The 26743-nt window shown below is 42.1% G+C and overlaps 1 protein-coding gene across 1 annotated transcript in view; it reads right to left on the minus strand.

Annotated features, from left to right (window-relative positions):
* The window catches only part of sycp1 (synaptonemal complex protein 1), a 275829-nt gene that overhangs the window by 238014 nt on the left and 11072 nt on the right, over nt 1-26743 (minus strand). Inside the window, exons 2-4 of the mRNA XM_073055277.1 lie at nt 24460-24601; nt 20688-20772; nt 5896-5951 (exon numbers count right to left, since the gene is read on the minus strand). Of these exons, the coding sequence (XP_072911378.1) occupies nt 5896-5951; nt 20688-20772; nt 24460-24591 (273 nt within the window). The 5' untranslated portion in view covers nt 24592-24601. The remainder of the gene's footprint in view (nt 1-5895; nt 5952-20687; nt 20773-24459; nt 24602-26743) is intronic.

Raw genomic sequence — 26743 nt, forward strand, 5'->3', positions numbered from 1 at the left:
TCGTACGCCCGCTGTAACTCCCTCTTCATGTCGGACACATACTTTAGATGGGACTTCCCGGGTAATTCACCCCCAAGTGTCCAGAATCATCATGTAGGGCCTGGAGTACAGCCTGCCGATACTCCTCCGGCAGGACCAGTTGCCAACAGTGGGGTTGGTCGAGACCACTCCTTCAACAACAGGGGCACGAATGGGTGTTTCACCTTCTCAGCCAACGCCCCATCCCCCCTCTCGACCGCTCTCCACACTGTGCCAATGCCCGGGTCATTTTGCTGAGCAGCTGCCACTTCCCCCGGACTCAGTTACGGCAACTGTTTAGTCCGCAGTGCGGTCAGGTCACAGTAAGCTAGGGGTATGGCATCGTCAAAACCCCCCAAATGGTCCATGGCTCGTTCCAGCCTCCCTCTTCCCTCGGCCTTCACGGTGATAGCAAACTGACACATCGCCTTCACTCCAGGGGCAGGGACACTCTCCCACTCCTCGTTCCTCTCCTGTTCCCCGGCTCCCGACGAGACAAAGCATCCGCATCGACATTCTTGCTTCTGGGCCGGTACCTCAGGCTGAAATCATATACCGACAAGGCCGCCAGCCACCGATGTCCTGTGGCATCCAGCTTCACCGAAGTCAAAATATAAGTGAGAGGATTGTTATCCGTTCGCACCTCAAACTTGGCTCTGTACAGGTAATCGCCCAACTTGTCCACCACCGCCCACTTCAGCGCCAGGAACTCCAACTTGTGAGTGGGATAGTTTCTCTCCGATGGCGACAAGCTTCGGCTGACAAAGGCTACCGGCCTCAATGCTTTGCCATGCTCCTGGTACAGAACAGCCCCGAGACCTTCTCGACTGGCATCCATGTGCAGCACATATGGCTTCTGGGGATGGGCAAAAGCCAACACCAGGGCCTGGGTCAGTGCCCTTTTCAAAGATCGGAACGCCTCTTCACATTGATCATCCCATCTCGAGCCAAAAGGTTCCGCCGGGTTCCAGTATCCTCCAGCGTCCTGCCTCTGGTCCCCCGTCCTTTTCTTTCCCACCGGGGGATAGCCACACAACAGCTGAGTCAACGGGTGACACACTTTGGCGTATCCTTTCACAAATCGCCGGTAATACCCACAGAACCCCAAAAATGAGCGCAGAGCGCCCACTTTCTGGGGTCTCGGCCAGGTGGTCACGGCCTCTATCTTGGTTGGATCAGTAGCCACTCCCTCTCGCGAAATGATATGGCCAATGTAGCTAACCGATGTCTTGCAGAATTGGCATTTGTCCAGGGAAAGCTTCAACCCTTCTTCATTAAGCCGGCCCAACACCTTCAACAGCCTCTCCTCATGTTCCTCCAAAGTCGATCCAAACACTATCAAATCGTCCAGGTACACCAGCACCTCTAACAGATTCATATCCCCCACAGTTCTCTCCATGAGCCTCTGGAAGGTGGCTGGGGCTCCCGATATGCCTTGGGGCATTCGTTCGAACTGAAAGAACCCCAGCGGGCAGATAAAAGCGGTCTTCTCTTTATCGCCTGCACTCTTCGGGATCTGGTAATACCCACTTCTTAAATCCAGCACACTGAACCACTTCGCACCGCTCAGGCAGGCCAGCGCATCCTCGACTCTTGGGACAGTATATTGATCAGGGACAGTTCACCGATTCAACGTCCTGTAGTCAACACACATGCGCACTCGCCCATTCTTCTTCCGTGCCACCACTATTGGGGACGCATAAGGACTTCGGGACTCAGCTATGATTCCGGCCTCGTTCAACTTGCACAAGTGCTGCCGCACGTCCTCAACATCTGCCGGAGCCAGCCGCCGGGATCTCTCTCGGAACGGGGTGTCCTCCGTCACCCGGATGGTGTGGCGAGTGCTTTTGGAGCAGCCAACATCAAACTCGCCCCGAGAAAAAACAGCTTCCATCTTCAGCATCTTCTCCACTAGCCTGTGTTTCCACTCCGGTGACACAGGGGAATCCCCGAAGTTAAAGCCTTCAGCGGTCAGCTCCCTTCGATGCTCTGATCCCTCCCCGTTAGGGGTCCTCACTGGTGTGCTAGACATTACCGTCACCGGGAACAGATGTGCCAGTGGCATTCCCCTCTTAAAGGTGATTTCTCTTGCTGTGGTGTTCCTGACACTTATAGCTATACGCCTCGCATGTACCACCCCTGGTCTCTGCACTTCGGGCCTCACCAGCGCCCCCGCCGGAAATCGTGTCTCCCCTTCAAGATCGTCTGGGGCGTCTACTAACAGGGCTTCGCCCGTCGGCACTCCTGGGAATCTGGGGGTCCCCATCACTAGTGCTACCTCCCCGGGTCGGATCACCTTGGGCCTCGCCTGCGTACACCACACCGTCCCTCGTTTACACTCCGGGTCCAGTCCTAGGGAGGCAACCCCTTCTTCGAACACTGCTCGAAACACTGGATGCACCGAGAGGGTCTCCAGAAAGTCTTCCCCCGCTTTCTCCTTACAAGCTCCCAGGAGCCGTCGCACAACAGGGGAATTAGTCCCCACCAGGAGGGCAGCACCACCGGTTTCCACCGGGTCAGGACACACCAACACCAACGTCTCAATAGCTTCGGACACTCCCACATCGCCCTCCAAATCTTCTATACATTCCTCCACTGAGGCCCCAGACTTTTCAGCTTTCAACTCCCGGACTGTTTTGGCTGCTAAACCCCTCAAACTTCCCACCAATCGCTGCCTCTTCTCCTCCTCCGAGCCTGGCCACTCCTCTAACATCAAGGACGCATGCTCGATCCAGGTCTCATAGTCCACCTCCCCGTCCAGAGTCGGATTGGCTCCGGAGAACACCCCCAGCTTCAGCCGTGGCCTCTCGGCCACTCCCACCAGGGAGTTAAGTGCGGCTGCCAGCTCCGAGGCTTCCCCACTATCTGGGGGGCAGGGCCTAGTCACGACTCCCTCCTCCCTCCTCCCTTTGCTAGTGCCTGCCACCTCTCTGGGATTTTCCTCTAGCTCTAGCTCCTCCTCCAATGTCTCCTCAGCCTCATCCTCGGAGAAAGTGTGGAGTCCCCACAGCCCCTCCTCCCCCGGAACACTGACCGTCGCCGGCAGTTCCAACGTCCTGACGTCAACACTCGTACTAACCAACACCCAGCTAGACTCCATCTCTTTACCACACCGTCTAGCTACCAATTCTACCTGTCCCATACCCTTCACCAAACTTAACCCCCGCACTACCGCGTCTCCATATAACCATATAACCATATAACAATCACAGCATGGAAACAGGCCATTCCGGCCCTCCTAGTCCGTGCTGAACTCTTAATCTCACCTAGTCCCACCTACCCGCACTCAGCCCATAACCCTCCACTCCTTTCCTGTCCATATACCTATCCAATTTTACCTTAAATGACACAACTGAACTGGCCTCTACTACTTCTACAGGAAGCTCATTCCACACAGCTATCACTCTCTGAGTAAAGAAATACCCCCTCGTGTTTCCCTTAAACTTTTGTCCCCTAACTCTCAAATCATGTCCTCTCGTTTGAATCTCCCCTACTCTCAATGGAAACAGTCTATTCACGTCAACTCTATCTATTCCTCTCAACATTTTAAATACCTCGATCAAATCCCCCCTCAACCTTCTACGCTCCAATGAATAGAGACCTAACTTGTTCAACCTTTCTCTGTAACTTAAGTGCTGAAACCCAGGTAACATCCTAGTAAATCGTCTCTGCACTCTCTCTAATTTATTGATATCTTTCCTATAATTCGGTGACCAGAACTGTACACAATATTCCAAATTTGGCCTTACCAATGCCTTGTACAATTTTAACATTACATCCCAACTTCTGTACTCAATGCTCTGATTTATAAAGGCCAGCGTTCCAAAAGCCTTCTTCACCACCCTATCTACATGAGACTCCACCTTCAGGGAACTATGCACTGTTATTCCTAGATCTCTCTGTTCCACTGCATTCCTCAATGCCCTACCATTTACCCTGTATGTTCTATTTGGATTATTCCTGCCAAAATGTAGAACCTCACACTTCTCAGCATTAAACTCCATCTGCCAACGTTCAGCCCATTCTTCTAACCGGCATAAATCTCCCTGCAAGCTTTGAAAACCCACTTCATTATCCACAACACCTCCTACCTTAGTATCATCAGCATACTTACTAATCCAATTTACCACCCCATCATCCAGATCATTTATGTATATTACAAACAACATTGGGCCCAAAACAGATCCCTGAGGCACCCCGCTAGTCACCGGCCTCCATCCCGATAAACAGTTATCCACCACTACTCTCTGGCATCTCCCATCTAGCCACTGTTGAATCCATTTTATTACTCCAGCATTAATACCTAACGACTGAACCTTCTTAACTAACCTTCCATGTGGAACTTGCTGAAGTCCATATAGACTACATCCACTGCCTTACCCTCGTCAACATTCCTCGTAACTACTTCAAAAAATTCAATAAGGTTTGTCAAACATGACCTTCCACGCACAAATCCATGCTGGCTACTCCTAATCAGATCCTGTCTATCCAGATAATTATAAATACTATCTCTAAGAATACTTTCCATTAATTTACCCACCACTGATGTCAAACTGACAGGTCTATAATTGCCAGGCTTACTTCTAGAACCCTTTTTAAACTCCCGAAACTCGAAAATCCACTCCGCTCACTACGCATGCGTACTGTACCGGTACACCTTCAAATTCGCACCAGCGAACAATCTTATCCCTGTCCATCTGCGCTCTGCTGCCTGCGCGATTCCACAGCCCCCTGACAATCCAATCCCGGGCGAGCACCCCACAAATGTAACACTTACCCAACAGGCTGGTATATGTCTAGGGGAAAAGGAGATCCAGCTACACACCAACCCACCTCCCGTACACGCAGGTGCTGTGAGAATCGCGTTTATGCCTCGCACCCGCCAACAGTATCAAACCCACAACAAATACCAGTATGAAATACACTTTAAAGAGTCTACTAAAATTAAAAGAGTATTAGGCAATACAATATATATATATATATATACAAGAAAAAAACAAAAGGCGCCAACTTATCAAAGTTCAGTCAGTTTAGTGCACTCGTTGGAGCTCAACCAGCGAACCATTCGACTCCTCGTCGCTTGCCCTCCCGACTTCCACGTCTTCCACCTCGGACTCCCCGGTGGTCTTCCGAGCGCACGTCCTCCTTCCTCGGCGTCTCCCTCCCGACTCCCTTCACCCCCAAGCCCGCGCAACCCCTCCCCCAAGTTCCCAGCCTCACAAAACACAATAACATTCCCCATTGATTAACAAATGAATACAATTACCATATCAGCCATTCTAAAGCGAAACAACGGCGAGAGAAACATTTAACAGACAAAGAAACATTCCTACTCGTAACAAACCAAAGAAGCCCTTTTTAGTAACATACACAGGACATTGTACATACACATAAAAATAATGATAATCAGTTGAAGGTATGATAGCTTAACAGTTAAGTTGTTAGACTAGGTCTGAGCAACTGATCAATCTTCACGTGCTTAAATCATACGATAGCAGTTGGGAATCTTAAATTCAAGTGGTTAAGTAGAATAATGTTTGGAATCTTAAAAAGTTCCAGTAATGTTAACAATAAAACTATCAAATTGCAATAACATCCACCAGGAAAAGAAATCTGCCACCCTTACCCAGTATGGCCTGTGTTACCCCAGATTATCAGCTTGGTTAATGGTTAGGCACAATTAGGAAAAGATAATAAATATTAGAATTGCAAGGAGTATCTCCTGAATGAATACAAATACTTTCATAAAACTTCAATTTATTTTTTCCGAATTTATATCATCTACAATACTCCCCATTAGTAAACAAGGATTACTTTACAGCATATGGAGGATAATGATATCAGGAATGACCAATTAATGCAGATTTAATTACTAACCTCTTTTTCCACAATGTGCATCTTCTGTGGTTTTAGAAAAACTGGATCTATAAACTCTAAGCATAAAAACACTTGAATCAGAAAGGTAAGAACAGGCTAAATGAATCACAGAAATTAATAGTACAGGAAAATATTCAACCCATCAATGTAGTAGAATTGTTCTACCACATTAGTAATATACAGTACACTAGGAGGCTTCTTGATCCATTAAGTCTATGCCAGCTCTTTCAAGGAGCAACTCATTAGTCTCACTTCCCATTCTTTCTATATATCTTTCCACTATTTTTACATTAAAAAGATAATCATTTCTCCTCCTATTACAATTAACATCTAAATGCACATCAACTCTATAAAGATATGCAAGGTACACCTGAAAGCCACTTCTGCAATTTAGGCCCAAGAAATGTATGGCATTTGCAAGGCATTGAAGATATCACCAAAAACTGATTTTTATAATCTTTATGAAGACTACTTTGTCATTAAAGTGGCCATGAAGTTCTGCACTGGGAACCCACCTAAGGTAGGCTAAATTACCCACCTAAAGTAGGTAAGATAAATTCCTTAATCAACATGATGGCTCTCCTTCAGCACATGTACCCTCCAATCACAAGTAACATCTTCACCTCTTTCAGGAGAGCCTGCTCATGCCCCTAGGATATGTCTGGGGAACTGTGTCAACAACTTAGAGAAGAACAGCACAGAAACAGGCCTTTTGGCCGACTTAGTCCATGCCAAAACCATTTAAACTGCTTACTCCCATTGACCTGCACCAGGACCATAACACTCTATACCCCTATTATCTTTGTACCTCCAAGTTTTGCATAAACATGGAAATCAGGCTCGCATGCACCACTTGTACTGGCAGCTCATTCCACACTCTCACGACCCACTAAGTTAAGTTTTCCCTCATGCTCCCCTTAAACTTTTCACTTTTCAACCTTAATCCAAGACCTCTGGTTGCAATACCATCCAAACTCCGAGGGAAAAGTGTGCTTGCATTTACCCTAACTATACCCCTCATAATTTTGTATACATCTATCAAATCTCCTCTCAACCTTCTAATTTCCAAGGAATAAGGTATTAACCTATTCAGTTGTTCCTTATAACTCAGGTCCTCCAGACCTGGTAACATCCTTGTAATTTTTCTTTGTACTCTTTCAACTTTTCTACATGTTTCCAGTAGGTAGGTGACCAAAATGTCTTATACAACATCAACATAACATCTCATCTCCTGTACTCAATACATTGATTTATGTGCCAAAAGCTTTCTTTACAACCTTATCAACCTGTGATGTCACTTTCAATGAATTATGGACCTGTATTCCCTGATCCCCCTTGTTCTACTACACTCCATAGTGTCCAACCATTCACTGTGTAAGACCTATCCTGGTTAGTCCTACTGAAGTACAACACCTCACATTTGTCTGCATTAAATTCCATCTGCTACCTTTCAGCCCATTTTTCCTGCTGATGTAGATCCCTCTGCAAGCCATGATAGCCTTCCTCATTCTCCATTACACCCCCAATCTTGGTGTCATCTGTAAATTTGCTGATCCAGTTCACCACTTTAACATTCAAATCATTGCTATAGATGACAAACAGTAACGGACCCAGAACAGATCCCTGGCGGCACACCACTAGTCACAGGCCTCCAGTCAGAGAGGCAACCATCTACTATCATTCTCTGGCTTCTCCCACAAAGCCAATGTTTAATCCAAGTTACTATCTCATCTTGAACGCCGAGCGATTGAACCTTCTTGACCAACCTCCCATGCAGTACCTAGTCAAATGTCTTGCTAAAGTACATAAATTTATTGGACAGGTTCCTAAACAACAGTAAAACTCTACATTATAAGTTGCTTTGACCATATTTCTAGATGCAAATAGAGAAAGTATCTTCTCCACTTCCATCCTGTCAAGCCCCTTCAAAATCTAAATTGCAAGAGATTGCAAATACTGTAACATGGAGCAAAAAATATCAAACTGCTAGAGGCAGAAGAATGACTGTCCTGTTACTGGATCTTGACCTAAATCACTGACCATCTCTCTGCCTCCATAGATGACCAGCTAAGTTCCACCAGCAATAGGATTTTCTACCCTACATATTCCTACATATTTCAATCAAGTCTCCTATTAAACTCTAGCAGACACTGCTAAACCTGTCCAAACTTTTCACATCTGACAGTCTACCCATTCAAGTATTAGTCCAATATACCTTTGCTGAATCACTTCTAATGCATTTACATCCTTCTTTAAATAAGAAGACACAGTACTCTAGAAGAAATCTCACTAATGGCATATGCTGAAGCATAATGCTCCTACTTTAAAGTATAATTCCTCTAGCAATTATATAAATGAAGGTAGCACAAAGTTGAAGTGTCAGGTATGTCAGAAGCAAAGGTACTGTTAATCTTACATGATAATCCACATCAGTCTTTGCTCAAAGCTCTTTTTAGCATCCTGAACTGTGTCAGGTTGTTATGTGCAAATTTCTTGTTGAATTAGTTACATCGTTAGAGTTATCACCCAAAATGAGGCTCAGAAGTTATGTCCCTGCAAACAAGCACCAAAATTAAAATGTATAAAAATAACAAAAACAATTCCTAACAGATCTGCAAAGCATGTCAGTCTCTAGATGAGCTCATCCAATAAGGCCAATATTATAGATATTCACTTTACAAGTGTAACGTATGACTGTTCAGTGGGTACTAATTTTTTCTTGAACTGCTGCAATCTCCAAGGTGTAGGTACACCCACAGTTCTATTAGGGAGGGAATTCCATGATTTTGACCCAGCGACAATGAAGGAATGGCGACATGTTTCCAAGTCAGGATGGTGAGTGACTTGGAGGGGGATTTCCAAGTGGTGGTGTTCCCAGGTATCTGCTGTTCTTGTCCTTCTAGATGGTAGTGGTCATGGGTCTGGAAGGTGCTGCCTTAGGAACTTTGGTGTGCTGTTGCAGTGCATCTTGTAGATAATACATTACCTACTGCAACTGTTCATTAATGATGGAGGGATTGAATGCTTGTGGAAGGGGTACCAATCAAGTGGGCTGCCTTGTACTGGATGGTGTCAAACTTCTTGAGGGTTGATGGAGCTGTACTCATCCAGGTGAGTGGTGAATATTCCATTACACACCTGATCTGAGCCTTGTAGATGGTGGACAGGCTTTGGGGGTGAGTTACACACTGCAGGATTCCTAGCCTTTGACCTGCTCTGCTAGCCATGGTGTTTATATGGCTAGACCAGTTCAGTTTTCCTGTCAATGGTAATCTATTGTACACTTTTATATTCATGAGTTCTTCCCAGACCAGCTATCCACAATAATTTTGAGAAAAAAGTTAAAAGTAACATTTCCAAACTTGGGATGGAATGCCAGCTCTAAGGTCAAAAGTGAGTTAAACAAGTTTGGTGAGGAGGTACAGTAAAGGATTAGCAAAATGAGTATATTATTGATAAATATGATCCACCACAATTCTATAAACTAAAAGGCATATTATTAGCTGAATGGTGATAAGTGCAGAAAATGAGATGTATAACAAACTCAATCATTTTTGAAAGCAAGTATTCAAGTGGTGCAAACATTTGGGAAAGCAAATAGTACGTTAGCCTTCATTTTAAGATAACATGATTCCCAAATCAAACATGCTTTGCTGCAGTTGAATAGGGCCTTGGCAAGACCTCATAAGGAGATTTTTGTGCAGTTTCAGACTCCTTACTCAACGATTTGCTTTAGAGGAGTGCAACAAAGCTTACTACTGATTCCTGAGATAGCAAGATTGACATACGAGGAGAAAAAGGGTTTGTTAAGCATAGGTCTTCTTTCAGGAATTATAGGAGGAGCATACATAGAATATAGAACAATACAATGAAGTGCAGGCCCTTTGGCCCATGACACTGTGCCAACCTTTTAAGCTACTCCAAGATTAACCTAAGCCTTCCATCCCACATACAGCGGCCTTCCATTTTTCCATTACCCATGCACACATCTAAAAGTCTCTTAAATGTCCCTAATATATCTGCTTCTAGCATCACCCTGGTAATGCATTCCATGTACTTACCATTCAGTGTGTAAAAAACCTACATCTGACATCCCCCATGATACTTTCCTCCAAACACCTTAAAATTATACCCTCTGGTATTAGCTATTACCAACCTGGGAAAAAGGCACTGGTTGTCCACTTTATCTAGGCCTCATATCTTATACACCTCTATCAAGTCATCTCTAATCCTCCTCCACTCTAAACAGAAAAGCTCTAGTTCACTCAACCTTTCTTCATAAGAAACGATCTCTACTATCTTGGTGAATCTCCTCTTCACCCTCTCAAAAGTTTCCACATAACAAGACAACCAGAACTGAACAATACTCCAAATGTCGTACAACCAAAGCTTTATAGGGCTGCAGGGGTTCCAGTTTCCTCTGGTTCTCCAGGCAGTGGAGAGAAATGAACTCGGGTTACTGGTTAGCACAACACTTTACAGAACCAGTAACCCGGGTTCAATTCTCTCCGCTACCTGTAAGGAGTTTTTACATTCTCCCTGTGACTGACTGTATGGGTTTCCTCTGGTTCTCCAGTTTCTTCGCACATTTCAAAGACATACCAGTTGGTAGGTTAATTGGTCATTGTAAATTGTCCTGTGATTAGACTAGAATTGCTGGGCAGTGTGGCTAAAAAGGATGAAAGGGCCTATTCTGTGCTGTATGTCAGTAAATCAATAAATAAATAAACTTTACCTCATGGCTGTTGAACTCAATCCCCTGACTAATGGGGCCCAACACACCATACTCCTTCTTAACAATCCTATCAACTTGCATGGTAACTTTGAGGGATCTACAAATGAGAACCCCATCTACAAATGCATCCGCAGAGCAAACAGCATTATGAAGGACCCCATGCACCCTTCATACAAACTCTTCTCCCTCCTGCCATTTGGAAAAAGGCACCGAAGCATTCCGGCTCTCACAACCAGACTATGTAACAGTTCCTTCCCCCAAACTATCAGACACATCAATACCCAGAGTCTGGACTTACACCAACTTACTGCCCTCTACTGTACCTATTGTCTTGTTTATTATTTATTGTAATGCCTGTACTGTTTTGTGCACCTTATGCAATCCTGGGTAGGTCTGTCGTCTAGTGTAGTTTTTTGTGTTGTTTTATGTAGTTCAGTGTAGTTTTTGTATTGTTTCATGTAGCACCATGATCCTGAAAAAACGTTGTCTCGTTTTTACTGTGAACTGTACCAGCAGTTATGGTGGAAATGACAATAAAAAGCATCTTGACTTGACTTGAATTATTCTGGGAATGAAAGAGTTAATATATGAGGATTGTTTGATGGCTCTGAGCCTGTACTCGCTAGAGTTTAGAAGAATAAGGGAGGATCTCGATGAAACCTATTGAATATTGAAGGGCCTAGATAGAGTGAACGTAGAGAGGAGATTTCCTAGAGCAGGGGACTCTAGGACCAGAGGACAGAGCCTCAGAATACAAGGACATCCCATTAGAATTGAGATGTGGAGGAATTTCTTTCACCAGAGGCAGTGAATCTGTGGAACTCATTGCCACAGACAGCTGTGGAAGCCAAATCATTGGGCATATTTAAAGTAGAGCTTGACAGTTTATTGATTAGTAAGAGCATCAAAGGTTAAAGGGAGAAAGCTGGAGAATGGAGTTGAAAGGAAAAAAAAAGTCATAATGAAGTGGCAGAACAGACTCAATGGGCTGAATGGCATAATTCTGCTCCTACCTCTGTCTTACAGTCTTACATAGCACTTCGCACTTTTTCAGATTGAGCTCCATCTGCTGCCACTTCTCATCACAGCTCAGTATCTTATCAATGCCCCATTGTAACCTATGTCAAACTTCTACACTATCCACAACTTTTGTGTCATCTCAGACTTACTAACCTGTCCTTCCACTTCTTCTTCCAAGTTATTTATAAAATCACAAAGAGCAGGGCTCCCAGACCAGCCCTCTCTGGAACATCACTTGTTATGGATCTCCAGTCAGTATATGATCTATCTACTACTACTCTCAAGCCAATTCTGAACCTTTCACCTGCCAAAGAATTCCTTGGTTGATTTGTTCAAGTTCAAGTTTATTGTTATGTGACTGCGCATGTATACAACCAAACAAAACAAACACAAGAAAATCTGCAGATGCTGAAAATCCAAAACACACACTAAATGCTGGAGGAACTCAGCAGGCCAGGTGTGGCCTCCTGTATATTGGTGAAGCTCAATGTGGATTTAGAGACCACTTTGTCGAGTATCTTTGCTCCACCCACCACAAAAAGTGGGATTTCCTGATGACCACTCATTTCAATTCTACTTCCCATTCCCTTTCCAACATGTGCTTAAGGAAGTAGCCCAAGAAATAGTGGATGCATTAGTGATAATTTTTCAAAACTCCTTAGATTCTGGATTAGTTCCTGAGGATTGGAGGGTGGCTAATGTAACCCCACTTTTTAAAAAAGGAGGGAGAGAGAAACCGGGGAATTATCTGACATTGGTGGTGGGGAAAATGCTAGAGTCGGTTATCAAAGTTGAGATAACAGCACATTTGGAAAGAGGTGAAATCATCGGACAAAGTCAGCATGGATTTGTGAAAGGAAAATCATGTCTGATGAATCTTATAGAATTTTTTGAAGACGTAACTAGTAGAGTGGATAGGGGAGAGCCAGTGGATGTGGTATATTTAGATTTTCAAAAGGCTTTTGACAAGGTCCCACACAGGAGATTAGTGTGCAAACTTAAAGAACACGGTATTGGGGGTATGGTATTGATTTGGATAGAGAATTGGTTGGCAGACAAGAAGCAAAGAGTGGGAGTAAACGGGACCTTTTCAGATTTGCAGGCAGTGACTAGTGGGGTACCGCAAGGCTCAGTGCTGAGACCCCAGTTGTTTACAATATATATTAATGATTTAGACGAGGGAATTAAATGCAGCATCTCCAAGTTTGCGGATGACACGAAGCTAGGCAGCAGTGTTAGCTGTGAGAAGGATGCTAAGAGGATGCAGGGTGACTTGGATAGGTTAGGTGAGTGGGCAAACTCATGGCAGATGCAATTTAATGTGGATAAATGTGAGGTTATCCACTTTGGTTGCAAGAACAGGAAAACAGATTATTATCTGAACAGTGGCCGATTAGGAAAAGGGGAGATGCAACGAGACCTGGGTGTCATTGTACACCAGTCATTGAAGGTGGGCATGCAGGTACAGCAGGCGGTGAAAAAGGCAAATGGTATGTTGGCATTCATAGCAAAAGGATTTGAGTACAGGAGCAGGGAGGTTCTACTGCAGTTGTACAAGGCCTTGGTGTGACCGCACCTAGAATATTGTGTGCAGTTTCGGTCCCCTAATCTGAGGAAAGCCATTCTTGCCATAGAGGGAGTACAGAGAAGGTTCACCAGATCGATTCCTGGGATGGCAGGACTTTCATATGAAGAAAGACTGAATCGACTAGGCTTATACTCACTGGAATTTAGAAGATTGAGGGGGGATCTTATTGAAACATATAAAATTCTAAAGGGATTGGACAGGCTAGATGCAGGAAGATTGTTTCCGATGTTGGGGAAGTCCAGAACGAGGGGTCACAGTTTAAGGATAAAGGGGAAGCCTTTTAGGAACGAGATGGGGAAAAACTTCTTCACACAGAGAGTGGTGAATCTGTGGAATTCTCTGCCACAGGAAACAGTTGAGGCCAGTTCATTGGCTATATTTAAGAGGAAGTTAGATATGGCCCTTGTGGCTAAAGGGATCAGGGGGTATGGAGAGAAAGCAGGTACAGGGTTCTGAGTTGGATGATCAGCCATGATCATACTGAATGGTGGTGCAGGCTCGAAGGGCCAAATGGCCTACTCCTGCACCTATTTTCTATGTTTTCTATGTTTCTATGTGAATCCATGGTTTCCTCTACTGCCACGATGAGGCCACACTCAGCTTAGAGGAACAACACCTTATATTTCGTCTGGGTAGCCTTTAACCTGATGTCATGAACATCGATTTCTCGAACATAGTAATTTGCGCCCCCCCCCCCCTTTACCATTCCCATTTCTCAAAGGCTTTACTGCCAGGCTTACGTCCTGATCTTCCTATACCCTTCCCTTTCATCTGCAGGTGCACTGAAGCTGATGAATTTTATCATCAATATCTACTTATACTGAGGTGCGGCTCATATGTGGAAATTGGTCAAATGCTTCTATAGTTCTCATTTATGGATATTTACAATTTGTCAGGGGTGTGTAGAGGGACCAGACTGGTAGAGGACATTTGCTTTGCAGAGCTTGAATGTAGAGTAACACACTGAACAAAAATATATGGCAGAAGCTGTGGAATTTGGATAAATGTCAGGACATAAACAGAAAGGTGGTACATCAATTAATAGACTAGGTGCATTTGATATATATATAAAAAAAAGTCACTGAGAGCAAGCATGCAGGCACAGCAAGCAAGCAAGCAAGCAGTTTAGCTTCACTCTAAGAGTTTTAGTGTAAAGGGACAATGATTTCTCATTACATTATACAAGGCCCTTCATGAGACTATACTTGGAGTATTGTGTGCAGTTTTGTTCTCCTAATTAAAGAAAGGATAAAGAGATAATACAGCAAAAGTTCACATGACTGTTTCCCATGGTGGAGATCTACTATTTATAGAGAGATTAAGTCAGCTAGATATATATTTAGTACACCGTAGAATTAGAGGATCAAATTGAAACTTACAAAATTCTAACAAACCTAAAAGAGTTGGATATAGAAAGGATGTTTTCCCCGGTTGAGAGGGGTTGTAAGAATAGATTACAAAGCAAGAGATTCAGAACTGAAAAGACAATAAATTACTTCACTCAAAGGATGATGAAATGATGGAATTCATCACCACAGAGGGCTGAGGAAGCTATGTCACTGAATATTTTTCAGGAGATGAAAATTTCTAAACACAAATCGCATCAAAGAGAATGGGAAGAGAGTGGGAAGATGGTATTGAGCCAATTAGCCATGTTTGTACTGAATGGTGGAGCAGGCCTGAAGCAGCAAATGACCCAGATTGCTCATATTTGCTATATTTCTATATTTTTTTCCATTTGATCATACTCTTTTGAGTACACAAAATAAAAATCACTAAAGCAAACAGAAACACATGAGGCTCTGCAGATGTTGGAAATCTAGAACAACACACACATAATGCTGGAGGAATTCAGCAAGTCAAGCACTATCAATGGAGGCTGAGACATTTCATGTCAAGATAATTCATCAGAACATAATTCAATGGAAATGCCGAAATTTAATCACAATGCTTACACAAATAAACCACCGATCTTTGTGTATCCTTTTAATGCCCAATTTAATGGTTCTCCAACAAAGCACTTTTCCAATGACTGCTGCACAAGTAGTCTTCAGTTGAGAGCTGAAGTCTGAAATAAAGGTCTTCAGAGAGCATGCCTCAATATACAGGTCAGTTTCATACTCTATTCTGGTCTAAGCTGTGGCAATTTGGGGTGCCTGGTGAAGCACTGCCAAAGGGCCAGAGAGGTGAATCTGAAAGCGGTTGTGCCATGTGAAGACAGGTGTTTCAAATCAGAGGACAAAGAAGATAACAGATGCTGGAATCTGAAACGAAAACAGAATGCTGTAAGAGCTTAGCGGGCAAGCAGCACTTATGGAACCAAAAGGCATAGTTCAATATTCCAAGTCGACCCTGCAATAGAACCAAGAGAGAATAGGAAAGATGGCCGGCATGTGAAAGTGTGGGGGATGGGATAGACACAGGATGAAAATTGGGAGGGGATATTGGCAGATGGAATTAGATTGGGGGACAGGGGGTTGGGACAGAGGCTAATACTGTAGGTAGTAGATAGAACCAGTAAGAGGGAATGATGGACAAATGGAATCAGGTGGAGTAGGGGATGGAAGGATGAAAAAAAGATGAAAACTAGGTGAACAGATAAGTGTATGCAGAAGAGTGTTAGAGCTGAGGGTTACCTGAAAATGCATATGTCAATTTTCTTATCTTCAGATTTTAAACTACCCAAGCAGAATAGGTGTTGTTCCTACAATCTGCAATTTGTGGCAATTTACAACTACTACAAGGCTATGTGCTTAGCCCCCTGCTCCATTCACTTTTTACTTATTAGTGTGAGGCTAAGTATACATCCAATGCTATATTTAAGTTTGCTGATGATACCATTGTCATTGGCTGAATCAAAGGTGGTGATGAATCAGCATAGAGGAGGGAGATTCAAAATCTGGCTGAGTGATGCCACAACAACAACCTGTCACTCAATGTCAGCAAGACCAGGGAACTGATAACTGACTTTAGGAGGAAGAAACTGGAGGTCCATGAGCCAGTTCTCACTAGGGGATCAGAGATGAAGAGGGTCAGAAACTTTAAATTCCATGTTGTTATCATTTCAAAGGATCTTTCCTGGACCTAGCATGTAAATGCCATTACGAAGAAAGCACACAGTGTCTCTACTTTCTTATAAGTTTGTGAAGATCCAGCATGCCATCTAAAACTTTGATAAACTTCTATAGATGTGTAGTGGAGACTATATTGACTGGTTGTATCTCAGTCTGGTATGGAAACACCAATACCCTTGAATGGAAAAGCCTACAAAAAGTAATGGATATGGACCAGACCATTATGAATAAACCCCTCCATACCACTGAGCACATCTACAAGGAGTGCTGTTGCAGCAAAGCAGCATTCGTCATCAAGGACCATCCAGGCCATACTCTCTTTTCATTGCTGCCATCAGGAAAAAGGTACAGGAGCCTTAGGACCCAGCTATCAGGTTCAAGAAGTTATTACCCCACAACTTTCAGGCTCTAACTGGAGGAGATAACTTTACTCACATTCCCTACACTGAACTGTTCCCACAACCTATGGACTCTTCATGCTCTCAATATTTTTTATTATTATTATTATTATTATTATTATTGTTGTTGGTGTATTTTTTATTTTTTCTCAGCTCACGCTGGTAAATCCTGAGGTACAGGCATAGCCAAGCACCCTCATTTCTCAATTGATAGGAACTTTCAGACTATTCTAGTGGTGTTTAGCATTGTAGATTTCTGGAGATTTACATCAATATTTCTGTGTAGACCTATTTTTAATGCTATTGTGTAGCGACTTTCGGATGATACCTGGTGTAGATATTATTATTGGGACAATGTATACCCTGTTCATGTTCTGTAGTATTTCAATTTCCACTTTTAACTCAGCATATTTCCAGTGTTTTTCACATTGATCACTGTATGTTATGTGTGTTTGGAATGGCTATATATTAAGTTGTTCTTGTTTGTTTATCCTTTATGATATATCCATTCGATTATTATGGATGGCCCTATCTGTAATAATGGATCAGTTGTAATATAACTTGTAAGATTTCTTTTCTTTTTGTATTTGCTGTCTGCTGTCTTTTGCACACTGATTGTTTGTCTGTCTTGGCGGGGGTGGAATTTCATTGATTCTATTGTGTTTCTTCTATTTACTGTGAATGTCCACAAGAAAATTAATCTCAGTGTTGTATATGGTGACATATATGTAATTTGATAATAAATTTACTTTAAACTTTGAATTTGCATTGTTGATACAGCAGAATATGGATCAATGGGAAATTATAAGCAGAGAAATGATAGATGATTTTAATTCAGAAGAATGAAAGGAGATCTTAGAGAAGCATACAAAATTATGAAAGGGATAGATAAAATAGAGGCAGGAAAGTTGTTTCCACTGATAGGTGAAACTAGAACTAGGGGACATAGCCTCAAGATTCAAGGGAGTAGATTTAGGACAGAGATGAGGAGGAACTGCTTTTCCCAGAAAGTGGTGAATCTGTGGAATTCTCTGTCCAACGAAGCAGTGGAGGCTACCTCAGTAAATATATTTAAGACAAGGTTGGATAAATTTTTGAATAATAGTGGAATTAAGAGTTATGGACAAAAGGCAGGTGGGTAGAGATGAGTCCATGGCCAGATCAGCCATGATTTTATTGAATGACTGAGCAGGCTTGATGGACCAGATGGCCTACTCCTGCTCCAATTTCTTATGTTCTTACGTGAGATATTGCACTTTGGGAGGTCAAATGTAAGAGGATACATTACTGTAAATGGCAGCACCCTGGAGAGCATCGAGGTACAGATCCATAGCTTCCTGAAAGTGATAGCACAAGTGGATAGTAAGGTAAAGGTGATCATCATCAATCAGGCATCAAGTATTAAAAAAAGTGGTCATTTTGCAGCTGAATAAAACTTTGTTTAGTTCATATTTGGAATAATATGTGCAATTCTGGTTGCCAAAATAAAGGATAGATATGGAGACTTTGGAGAAAGAAGTTCGCCAGCAGACTTGGTGCAGGGTTTTAACTCAAAATATTGTCAATTCCTTTCCTCCTATAGATGCTGCTCGACCTGATGAGTCCAACAATAGGTTGCAGATTGCTTCAAATTCCAGCATCTGCAATCTCGTATGTCTTCACCAGAATTTGGCGGGAATTAAAGAGTAGTTTTTATAATGAGAGGTTGGACACATTTGGATTATTTTCCCTAGAGCATCAGAAGCTAAGAGGTGACCTGACAGAAATATATAAAATTATGAAAGACATTTGTAAGGTAGTAAATCAGAGTCCTTTTCCCAAGGTGAAAATATCCAATACAAAAGGGCATTGTTCCAAGATGAGAGGGGGAATGTTTAACAGAGATCTATGAGACAAGTTTTTTTTCATGCAGAGTACCTGGTATGCACTGCCAAGGGAACTGGTAGAAGCAGATGTAATAGCAATGTTTAAAAGGTATTTAGACAGGTATGTGAACAGCTGGGAAAAAGTAATACAAACAATGGCAGACAAATAGAATTAGAACAATTAGCATCATCGTCAGCATAGACATTATAGGATAAAAGGCCTGTTTATGTGCTGTTCTGTACTATGCTTCTTTAAAAACAGGGATAATTCATATCAGGCCCAAGGGAGTTAGCTAGCGAAATGCTCTAGTGTATCTAGCATTTCCTCCTTCCAGTTACAGATCTATTCCAGATTATCTGCATATCCCTTAACCTCTTCAGCCTCCTACTTCTACCTGGTGAATACTTTACAAATTCTTTCCCATCTAAATCCCTCACACTCATGATCTACAATCACCGTTGACTTATTATCCCTCTTAACTCCATTCCCCTGCCTTCTTTAGCACTTGCTATCATCTGCTGTAATATTTGACTTCCTTCAGCAAAAAAGAAAAATGCATTTGTGGGTATCCTCCAATACATTTGAATGTCTGCCACAATTAAGCAGCTACCAATATTATGTATGAGCTGTGAATTGTGGAATCAGGCAAGGATAAAATTTCTATTAAGCATCAACATTCTAGAGATAAAGAAATTGGCAATGACTTCCATCACAACTTCTTCTCACTACTTCTTAATTATCTACCCAGAACTTCTTCCATAACCAATCCTTTACAAATTTTCTATTAATACCTCCAGAGCAGTAACCAATGGCAAACTGCACAATGTTCTGAAACATTCAAATTGTTAAGGCACAGAATCAATTTATCACCCACTACATCTTCCCTTCAAGAGACACAGTTACCATTCAGTGTCATTGGTCTGATGATAAAACACCATCCCTGAACTTGCTTATAGCCAATGAACTATGTGGGGTGCAAAAGCTGCATGCAACAATTATGCAAATAAGCAGTCAGCACAATGTCATTATTTTACAACGCAATGAACAGGTACTGTATGGGTTAATTGCAAACTGCAACCACTATGTTTATTTTCAAGATTTATTCAATTTAAATTCTATGTCTAACTCAATTCACTTTTGAGCCATAATATACACCAAATCAAAAGGTTGCTGGTAAAAACCAAAGGCGGCCAAAATATATGATGAGGTGGAAAGATGGCCATCAATATGCAGTGTAGTCCTCAAGTCTTAATATCTAGCAAAGCAGTCATAGTACAGCAGTAGCCTGTAATTGTTGCACTATTTGGTACACAAGAACAGAATTAAGGTGCATTTGAAAGGAAATGATAGAGAAAGATCCTCAAGACTAATGGGTAGATCAAATTTTAATGTTATCAAATATTGCTAACTAATCTATTCCATAACTCCATAACTTTTATTGCTGAGAAGGCATGCATTCCAGCTGAAACATTATCATGCTACAAATTATCTTGAAAGTACCCTGGAGTTCAATGACAAAGCTCTGCATTGTATCAGACGTTTGCACAATATAACTGAGTTTCAGAACATTTAACTTCAAAGAATATTGCTTAAAACTACTGCAATATAACCTAGCTGCAAGATAAGTGAATTGTGACATATAGGATAAACTACGGGTTCTGCTTATCAGTCCTCATAATATATGTTCATTCATCATACAAATTTTAATGATTACTTTGTTTCAGACCATGAAATTCCACAGAATAAATGAGGAAGGAATTACATGAAGGGTCAAATTGTGGAAATTGTTAAAGTTAAGAACTTGAAAGAAATACGGAAAAAATGAATTTGTAATATATTCTATGTACAGGATTAACATGAATAAGTTTCTCTGGTATCCCTTCTAATTCACTCCTAGACAGACATATTCATATCCACATAAACATGAAACACAATTAGAAGCTAATAGTGGGATCTTTTGAAGTCAGAATTCTAAAATTGACTGCTTCTATTACATATGCAAAAGAAAAGCTTGTATTTGTTATAATACAAACCTAAGAAGGAGAACGCCGTTAAAGTCAAAGACGACAAAGTACTCCAATCTAAAATGCAGTTGCTACTAACAATTTTACCTTGGTTTCCAGCCTTAGATAACTTAGGTGCACTCGCCATTAAGAAGTCAACATCAATTTCATCTTCATGGCAACCATTAGAATTCTAAAGTAGTAAAATGTTTTCACTATTATTATTTTAATAACATTTATTATTTATTAAATAATATTATTATTTATTATTCCAAAATATGCTCAGTCACATTTCAAATTCAAAGCAATGTTTGCTCAGTTTCAAATCCTTGCCAGTACTAAAGAGTGACTAAACCACTGAAAATCAGTGGATTTATTCAGACTTTGATAAATCTCCCCATTTATCATATAAGGTTGCATGAACTTTATTCTAGAATTAAACAAATCTTAATTTTCTATAGTTTGTACTCCAAATGCATCTATTTCTGAAGTACAATGCAGAAAACAGGCAAAGAGCAAATGCAGTGGAGCAATGTCATTTATATGGTTCATGTACTTCTTATAACAGGTGAAGCAAGCAGTGTGACTGCAGTTCACTGAACTACAGTATTCTACTTATCTTTTAACATGCATTGGAGCAGTATGCTGTGCAAGATGTTGGTGAGATTGCATTTGGAGTGTGCATGCAGTTCTGGTTGCCTAGCTATAGGAAGAATGTCATTAAGCAGGAAAAATTCACAAGTATGTTGCCAGGACTGGATGATATAAGGTTTTGAACTGAATAGATTGGGGCTGTTCTCCCTGAGCACAGGAAAAGTACTCAGAATCAGAATCAGGATTAATGATAATGGCAGATGTGGTGAAATACATTAACTTTGTGGCAGAGTACAATCCAAATCAAGATAATAGAGAAAAAACACTGAATTATAGTAAGTGTATATAAATAAAAGTTAAATTAAGTTAAATTGGATGGCAGAGGGGAAGCTATTCCTGAGTAACTTTGAGTAACTTTGTGTCTGCCTTCAGGATTCTGTTCCTCCATCCTGATGGTAGCAATGAGAAGAGGACATGTCCTGGGTGGTAGGGGTCCTTAATGATGGACACCACCTTTTTGAGGCACTGTTTCTTGAAGATGTCCTAGATACAACTGAGGCTAGTGCCCATGATGGAGGAGTTGACTAGATTTACAACTCTCTGCCACTTACTTCAATCCCGTGCAGTAGCCCATTCCCTCCCATACCAGACAGTAATGCAACTGTCTTTGTTCAAATAGTTCCTTCTCACTTAAATTGATAGCATCTCAGAAATCCTCTGCCACTTTGACAGTCTGCAATTCTTAGATCCCAGATGGTTCATTTCACCACAGCTATGCAATATCTTTATCTCCAGGAATGCATGAGTGTCCTTTGCTTCTTTCTGAACAGAAGCTCAATCAGCCCCCTAGTCCACCACTCTTCTTCAATGGCTGCACTTATTCTCCTTTAACTCCATTCACTTCCTCCAACTTTCTATGTTGCCACATGAACTCGGGAGTCTAAGCTCTACATGTATTTTTTTGGGAATGCAAACAATAGTCACTGTTGCAGTCTTAGCAACGCACACAAAATGCTGGAGGAACTCAGAAGGCCAGGCATCATCTATGGAAAAAAGGGTCGATGTTTTGGACCGAAACCCTCAGGCAAGACTGGGGGAAAAAACCTGAAGAGTAAATTTAAAAGGTGGGGGAAGGGGAGAGAGAACCACCAGGTGATAGGAGAAACCTGGAGGGGAAAGAATGAAGTAAAGATCTGGGAAGTTGATTGGTGAAAGAGACAGAAAGCCATGGAAGAAAGGAAAAGGGGGAAGGTGCACCAGAGGGAGGTGATGGGCAGGCATGGAGATAGGGTGAGGGAGGGAAAAGGGGATGGGAAAGGGGAGGGGTTGGGGGTACATTACTGCAAGTTTGAGAAATTGATGTTCATGCCATCAGTTTGGAGGCTACCCAAGCGAAATACAAAGTGTTGTTTCTCCAACCTAAGAAGCTCATCTTGACCCAATGCACACCACCAGAACAAACATAGAGTGACTTCAAATGAAGAAAATCGATGTCCTTGAGTGTCCCATTCAGAGTTCTGACCGTAACCTGATCGAACATCTCTGGCAACACCTCAAGTATACTCTCCATTGCTGCTCACCAACTAACCTGGCACAGCTTGAGCAATTTTGCAAAGTGAAATGGGCAAATATTGCTCCATTATGTTGTGCAAAGATAATAGAGACATCCAAAAAGACTACAGGATTCAGTCCTACTAAGTACTGAGTAAAGGGGGATGAATACTTTTGAACTGCTGACATTTTTTTTGAACTTTTAGTTTTTCATGCTTTACAATTTCCCCTATTTTGTTTTGGGCTCTTCTGTGGAAAGAAAAGAGCAAGTGATTCACAAATAAAAATTCTTAGTTAGATTGATCAAAATGTTTGGTTGTAATATTCATTTATGTGAACAAAGGGTTGGGGTTGAATACTTTTACAAAGGTGTTGTTCTTCCAACCTAAGTGTGGCTTCATCACATATCCATGGCAATGGAATGGGAACAGGAAGTAGAATTAAAATGGGTGGCCACTGGGAGATCTCATTCATTCCAGCAAACGGAGCGTAGCTGCTAGGCAAAGCAGTCTCCCAATCTACATTGGATATCACCAATGTACAGGAGGCCACACCAGGAGCACCAAACACAGTAATTGACCCCAACAGACAGACAGGTGAAGTGTCGCCTCACCTGGAAGGACTGTTTAGGGCCCTGGATGGTAGTGAGGGAGGAGGCGTAGGGGCAGGTGTAGCACTTGTCCCACTTGCAAGGATGTGCCAGGAGGGATATCAGTGGGGAGGGACGAATGGACACGGGAGTTGTGTAGGGAGCAGTCTCTGCGGAAAGCAGAAAGTGAGTGGGGGGGGGGGAAGAGATGTGCTTGGTGGTGGGATCCTGATGGAGGTGGCGAAAGTTTTGGAGATTTACGTGCTGGATGCAGAGGCTGGTGGGGGTGGTAGGTAAGGACAAGATGAACCGTATCCCTGGTAGGGTGGCGGGGGGATGGGGTAAGAGCAGACATGTATGAAATGGAAGAGATGCAGCTCAGGGCAGCATTGATAGTGAAGGAAGGGAAGCCCCTTTCTTTGAAAAAGGAGGACATCTCCTTCATTCTAGAATGAAAAGCCTCATCCTGAGAGCAGATGTGACGGAGTTGGAGGAATTGGGCAGTCCTACTCAGGATCCTGTATTTATCAATCCATTGAAAAATGTGATGACTGCACAAATTCTACTTTCAATTCATTGCCAACTGCCAGACATAGGATAGTTTAGTGATCAAGATCCATTAAAAACCCACATTTTACAAATTACATTTCCCCTATTTCCCATTCAACTACTCCCACTTCCTTCCAGAGACAAAGATAAGCGTTCTTCCAGCCAAGATTTCACACTCATTTGTGTAATTTCTGCCACCTTCAAAGGATTTACATTACAAAACACACCTTCATCTTATACTAATCAGAATTATTAATTACCTGAACAACAACACACACAAAATGCTGGTAGAACACAGCAGGCCAGGCAGCACCCATAGGGAGAAGCGATGTTGACGTTTCGGGCCGAGACCCTTCGTCAGGACTGATTAATTACCTGGCTTTCTTTCGTCTCCACCAACACCCAATTTGCAGAAAGTAGACCATTTACCCAATCCTATAGCAAGGTGTCAATCTGCAACATTGTTTTCCAATACATTAGAAATGAGCTGTACGTGTCTGTGTATGTATTTACTTAAAAAGTATTTTTATTCATAAACAAAAAAGTAAATTAAGTACCATGGTTGGATATAGGATATAAATCTTGATTTTCTCATACCTGCATGAAAAGGTTTTGATTTGCCACTTCTTGTGGTCTAACTGCAGAAACGGGGCCATAGTTCACTCTTGGAGGAATAAACAATTTGAAAGGATTATCCTTTATACCCTCGCCAACCACTTTGGGTTCCATTACTTAATATCTGTAAAACAAAATTCAACAACTTTCAAATTTTAGGAAACTATAACAATGAAATTTAAAAGTTGATTTCCAATTTAGGAAAGTGTAGGGGAGATCTAATAAGAGGTATACAAAATTATGAGGAGCATAGATAGGGTAAACACAAGCAAGCTTTTTCCACTGAGGTTGGGTGAGACTAAACGCGAGGTTATGGGTTAAGATTGACTACCACCCAGTGGCATTGGCACCAATCAGCATTAAGTTCTTTGAACAGCTGGTAATCGTACACATCAAAAACTCCATTCCTGCTACACTGGACACTCACCAATATCCTTACCGACAGAACCGCTCTACGACAGATGCCATAGCATCTGTCATGCACTTGGCCCAGAAACACATCTAGAAAATAAGGACATTTAAGTCAGGATGCTGTTTCTGGATTTCATTTTGGTATTTAACACTTTTGTCCCACAGAATTAGGTGAACAAACTCCTCAGTCTAAATTCACCACTGGGCAACTGGGTGTTGAACTTCTTAACCAACAGACCTCAGATAGTCAGTATCCACACTGCTCATCCTTTCCCATCATCTTCAACAGGGCTGTGTGCTGAACCCACTGCTGTACACTCTGCTCACATATAAATGCATGGCCAAACATTAATCAGTAATCACATTGTCAAGTTCTCTGATGACACAACAGTGGTGTGGCTCATCACCAACAATGAGACTGCCTCTACAGAGAGGAGGTGGAAGAGTTTGAAGCCTGGTGCCAAGTAAATAACCTCTTCCTCAATGTCAACAAGACAAAGGAGATGGTTATTGACTTCAGGAGATCTCGCACCACTCTTTATGTTGATGGCACAACAGTGGAAACTTTAAGTAGTTTCAAACTCCTAGACTGCACATCTTGCACAACCACTCATTGTCCTTGAACATATCCTGTACGATCAAGAACGCCCACCAATACCTCTACTTTCTGAGGAGGCTGAAAAAAGCTAGATTATGTACATAAAAACTCACATCCTTCTACAGATGAGCAGCAGAAAGTATCCTAACATGCTGCATCATTGCATGGCATGGTGGCCAGGAAGTCTCTGCACAACAGGTAGTCAGAACTGCTTAATGCATCACCGGCAGCAGCCTGCCTACACCCCACCACCCCCCAACAACATATATACAGAAAGGTGCCGGAAAAAGGCCAGCAATATCATGAAGGATCCCACCCAACCAGCTCATTTATTATTTGTTCCATCCCCATCGGGGAGATGGCTACATAGTATCCATGCTAGGACCATCAGACTCAAAAATAGTTACTTTCCCCAAGCAGTAAGGCTAATCAACACATCCAGCCATTAACCTACCTCACCACACCCTCACCACCAATACTTTATAATTTTCTGCCTGAGTCACCTCATGTACAGACAATCCTATACCTAGCATCACTTTATGTACATACAATCAATCTACAATATGCAAATAGGATATGTCATAGATTTATATTTACTGTGTTTTTATTGTTGTGTTCTTTATCTTATTTTGTGTGCTGCATTGGATCCAGAGTAACAATTATTTTGTCCCTCTTTACCCTTTTGTACTGAAAATTATATAAAAACTTGTATTTTGAACAGGCAGTAATTTCAGCATAATGCTTCTCTGAGTGAACAATCCTCAATATGAGCTTTAAAGATTAGCTTTTTTTGTCATGTGTACATCAAAACATCATAAACACATTTTTTCATCAACGGCCAACATAATCCAAGGATTGTGCTAGAGCAGCCCACGAGTACCAGCATGCCTCCAGTGCAAACATAGCACGCCTACAACTCACTAATCTTAACAGTACATCTTTGGAATGTGGGAGGAAACTGTAGAGCCGGGGGAAACCATGCGGTCATGGGGAGAACATACAAACTCCTTGCAGATAGCGGTGGGAATCAAACCCTGATTTGTGATCGCTGGTGCTGTAAAGCGACTGTGCTAACCATTATGCTACGGTGCCACTTTGATTATTTAAATGGTGAATTTGTTTAATTTTATTTTAAATCTAGTCTTCTAGCCTTTAGCTGTTGTTTTTACTTGAGGCATGTAACAAACCTTGGAAAGGGGACAAAGCTGCATTTGTAATTAGGGAGCCCATTACTATCAGATGTAAGTCAATTAAGTT

The sequence above is a fragment of the Hemitrygon akajei genome, chromosome 8 (genome assembly GCF_048418815.1).
Source record: "Hemitrygon akajei chromosome 8, sHemAka1.3, whole genome shotgun sequence".
Taxonomy (NCBI): Eukaryota; Metazoa; Chordata; class Chondrichthyes; order Myliobatiformes; family Dasyatidae; genus Hemitrygon; species Hemitrygon akajei.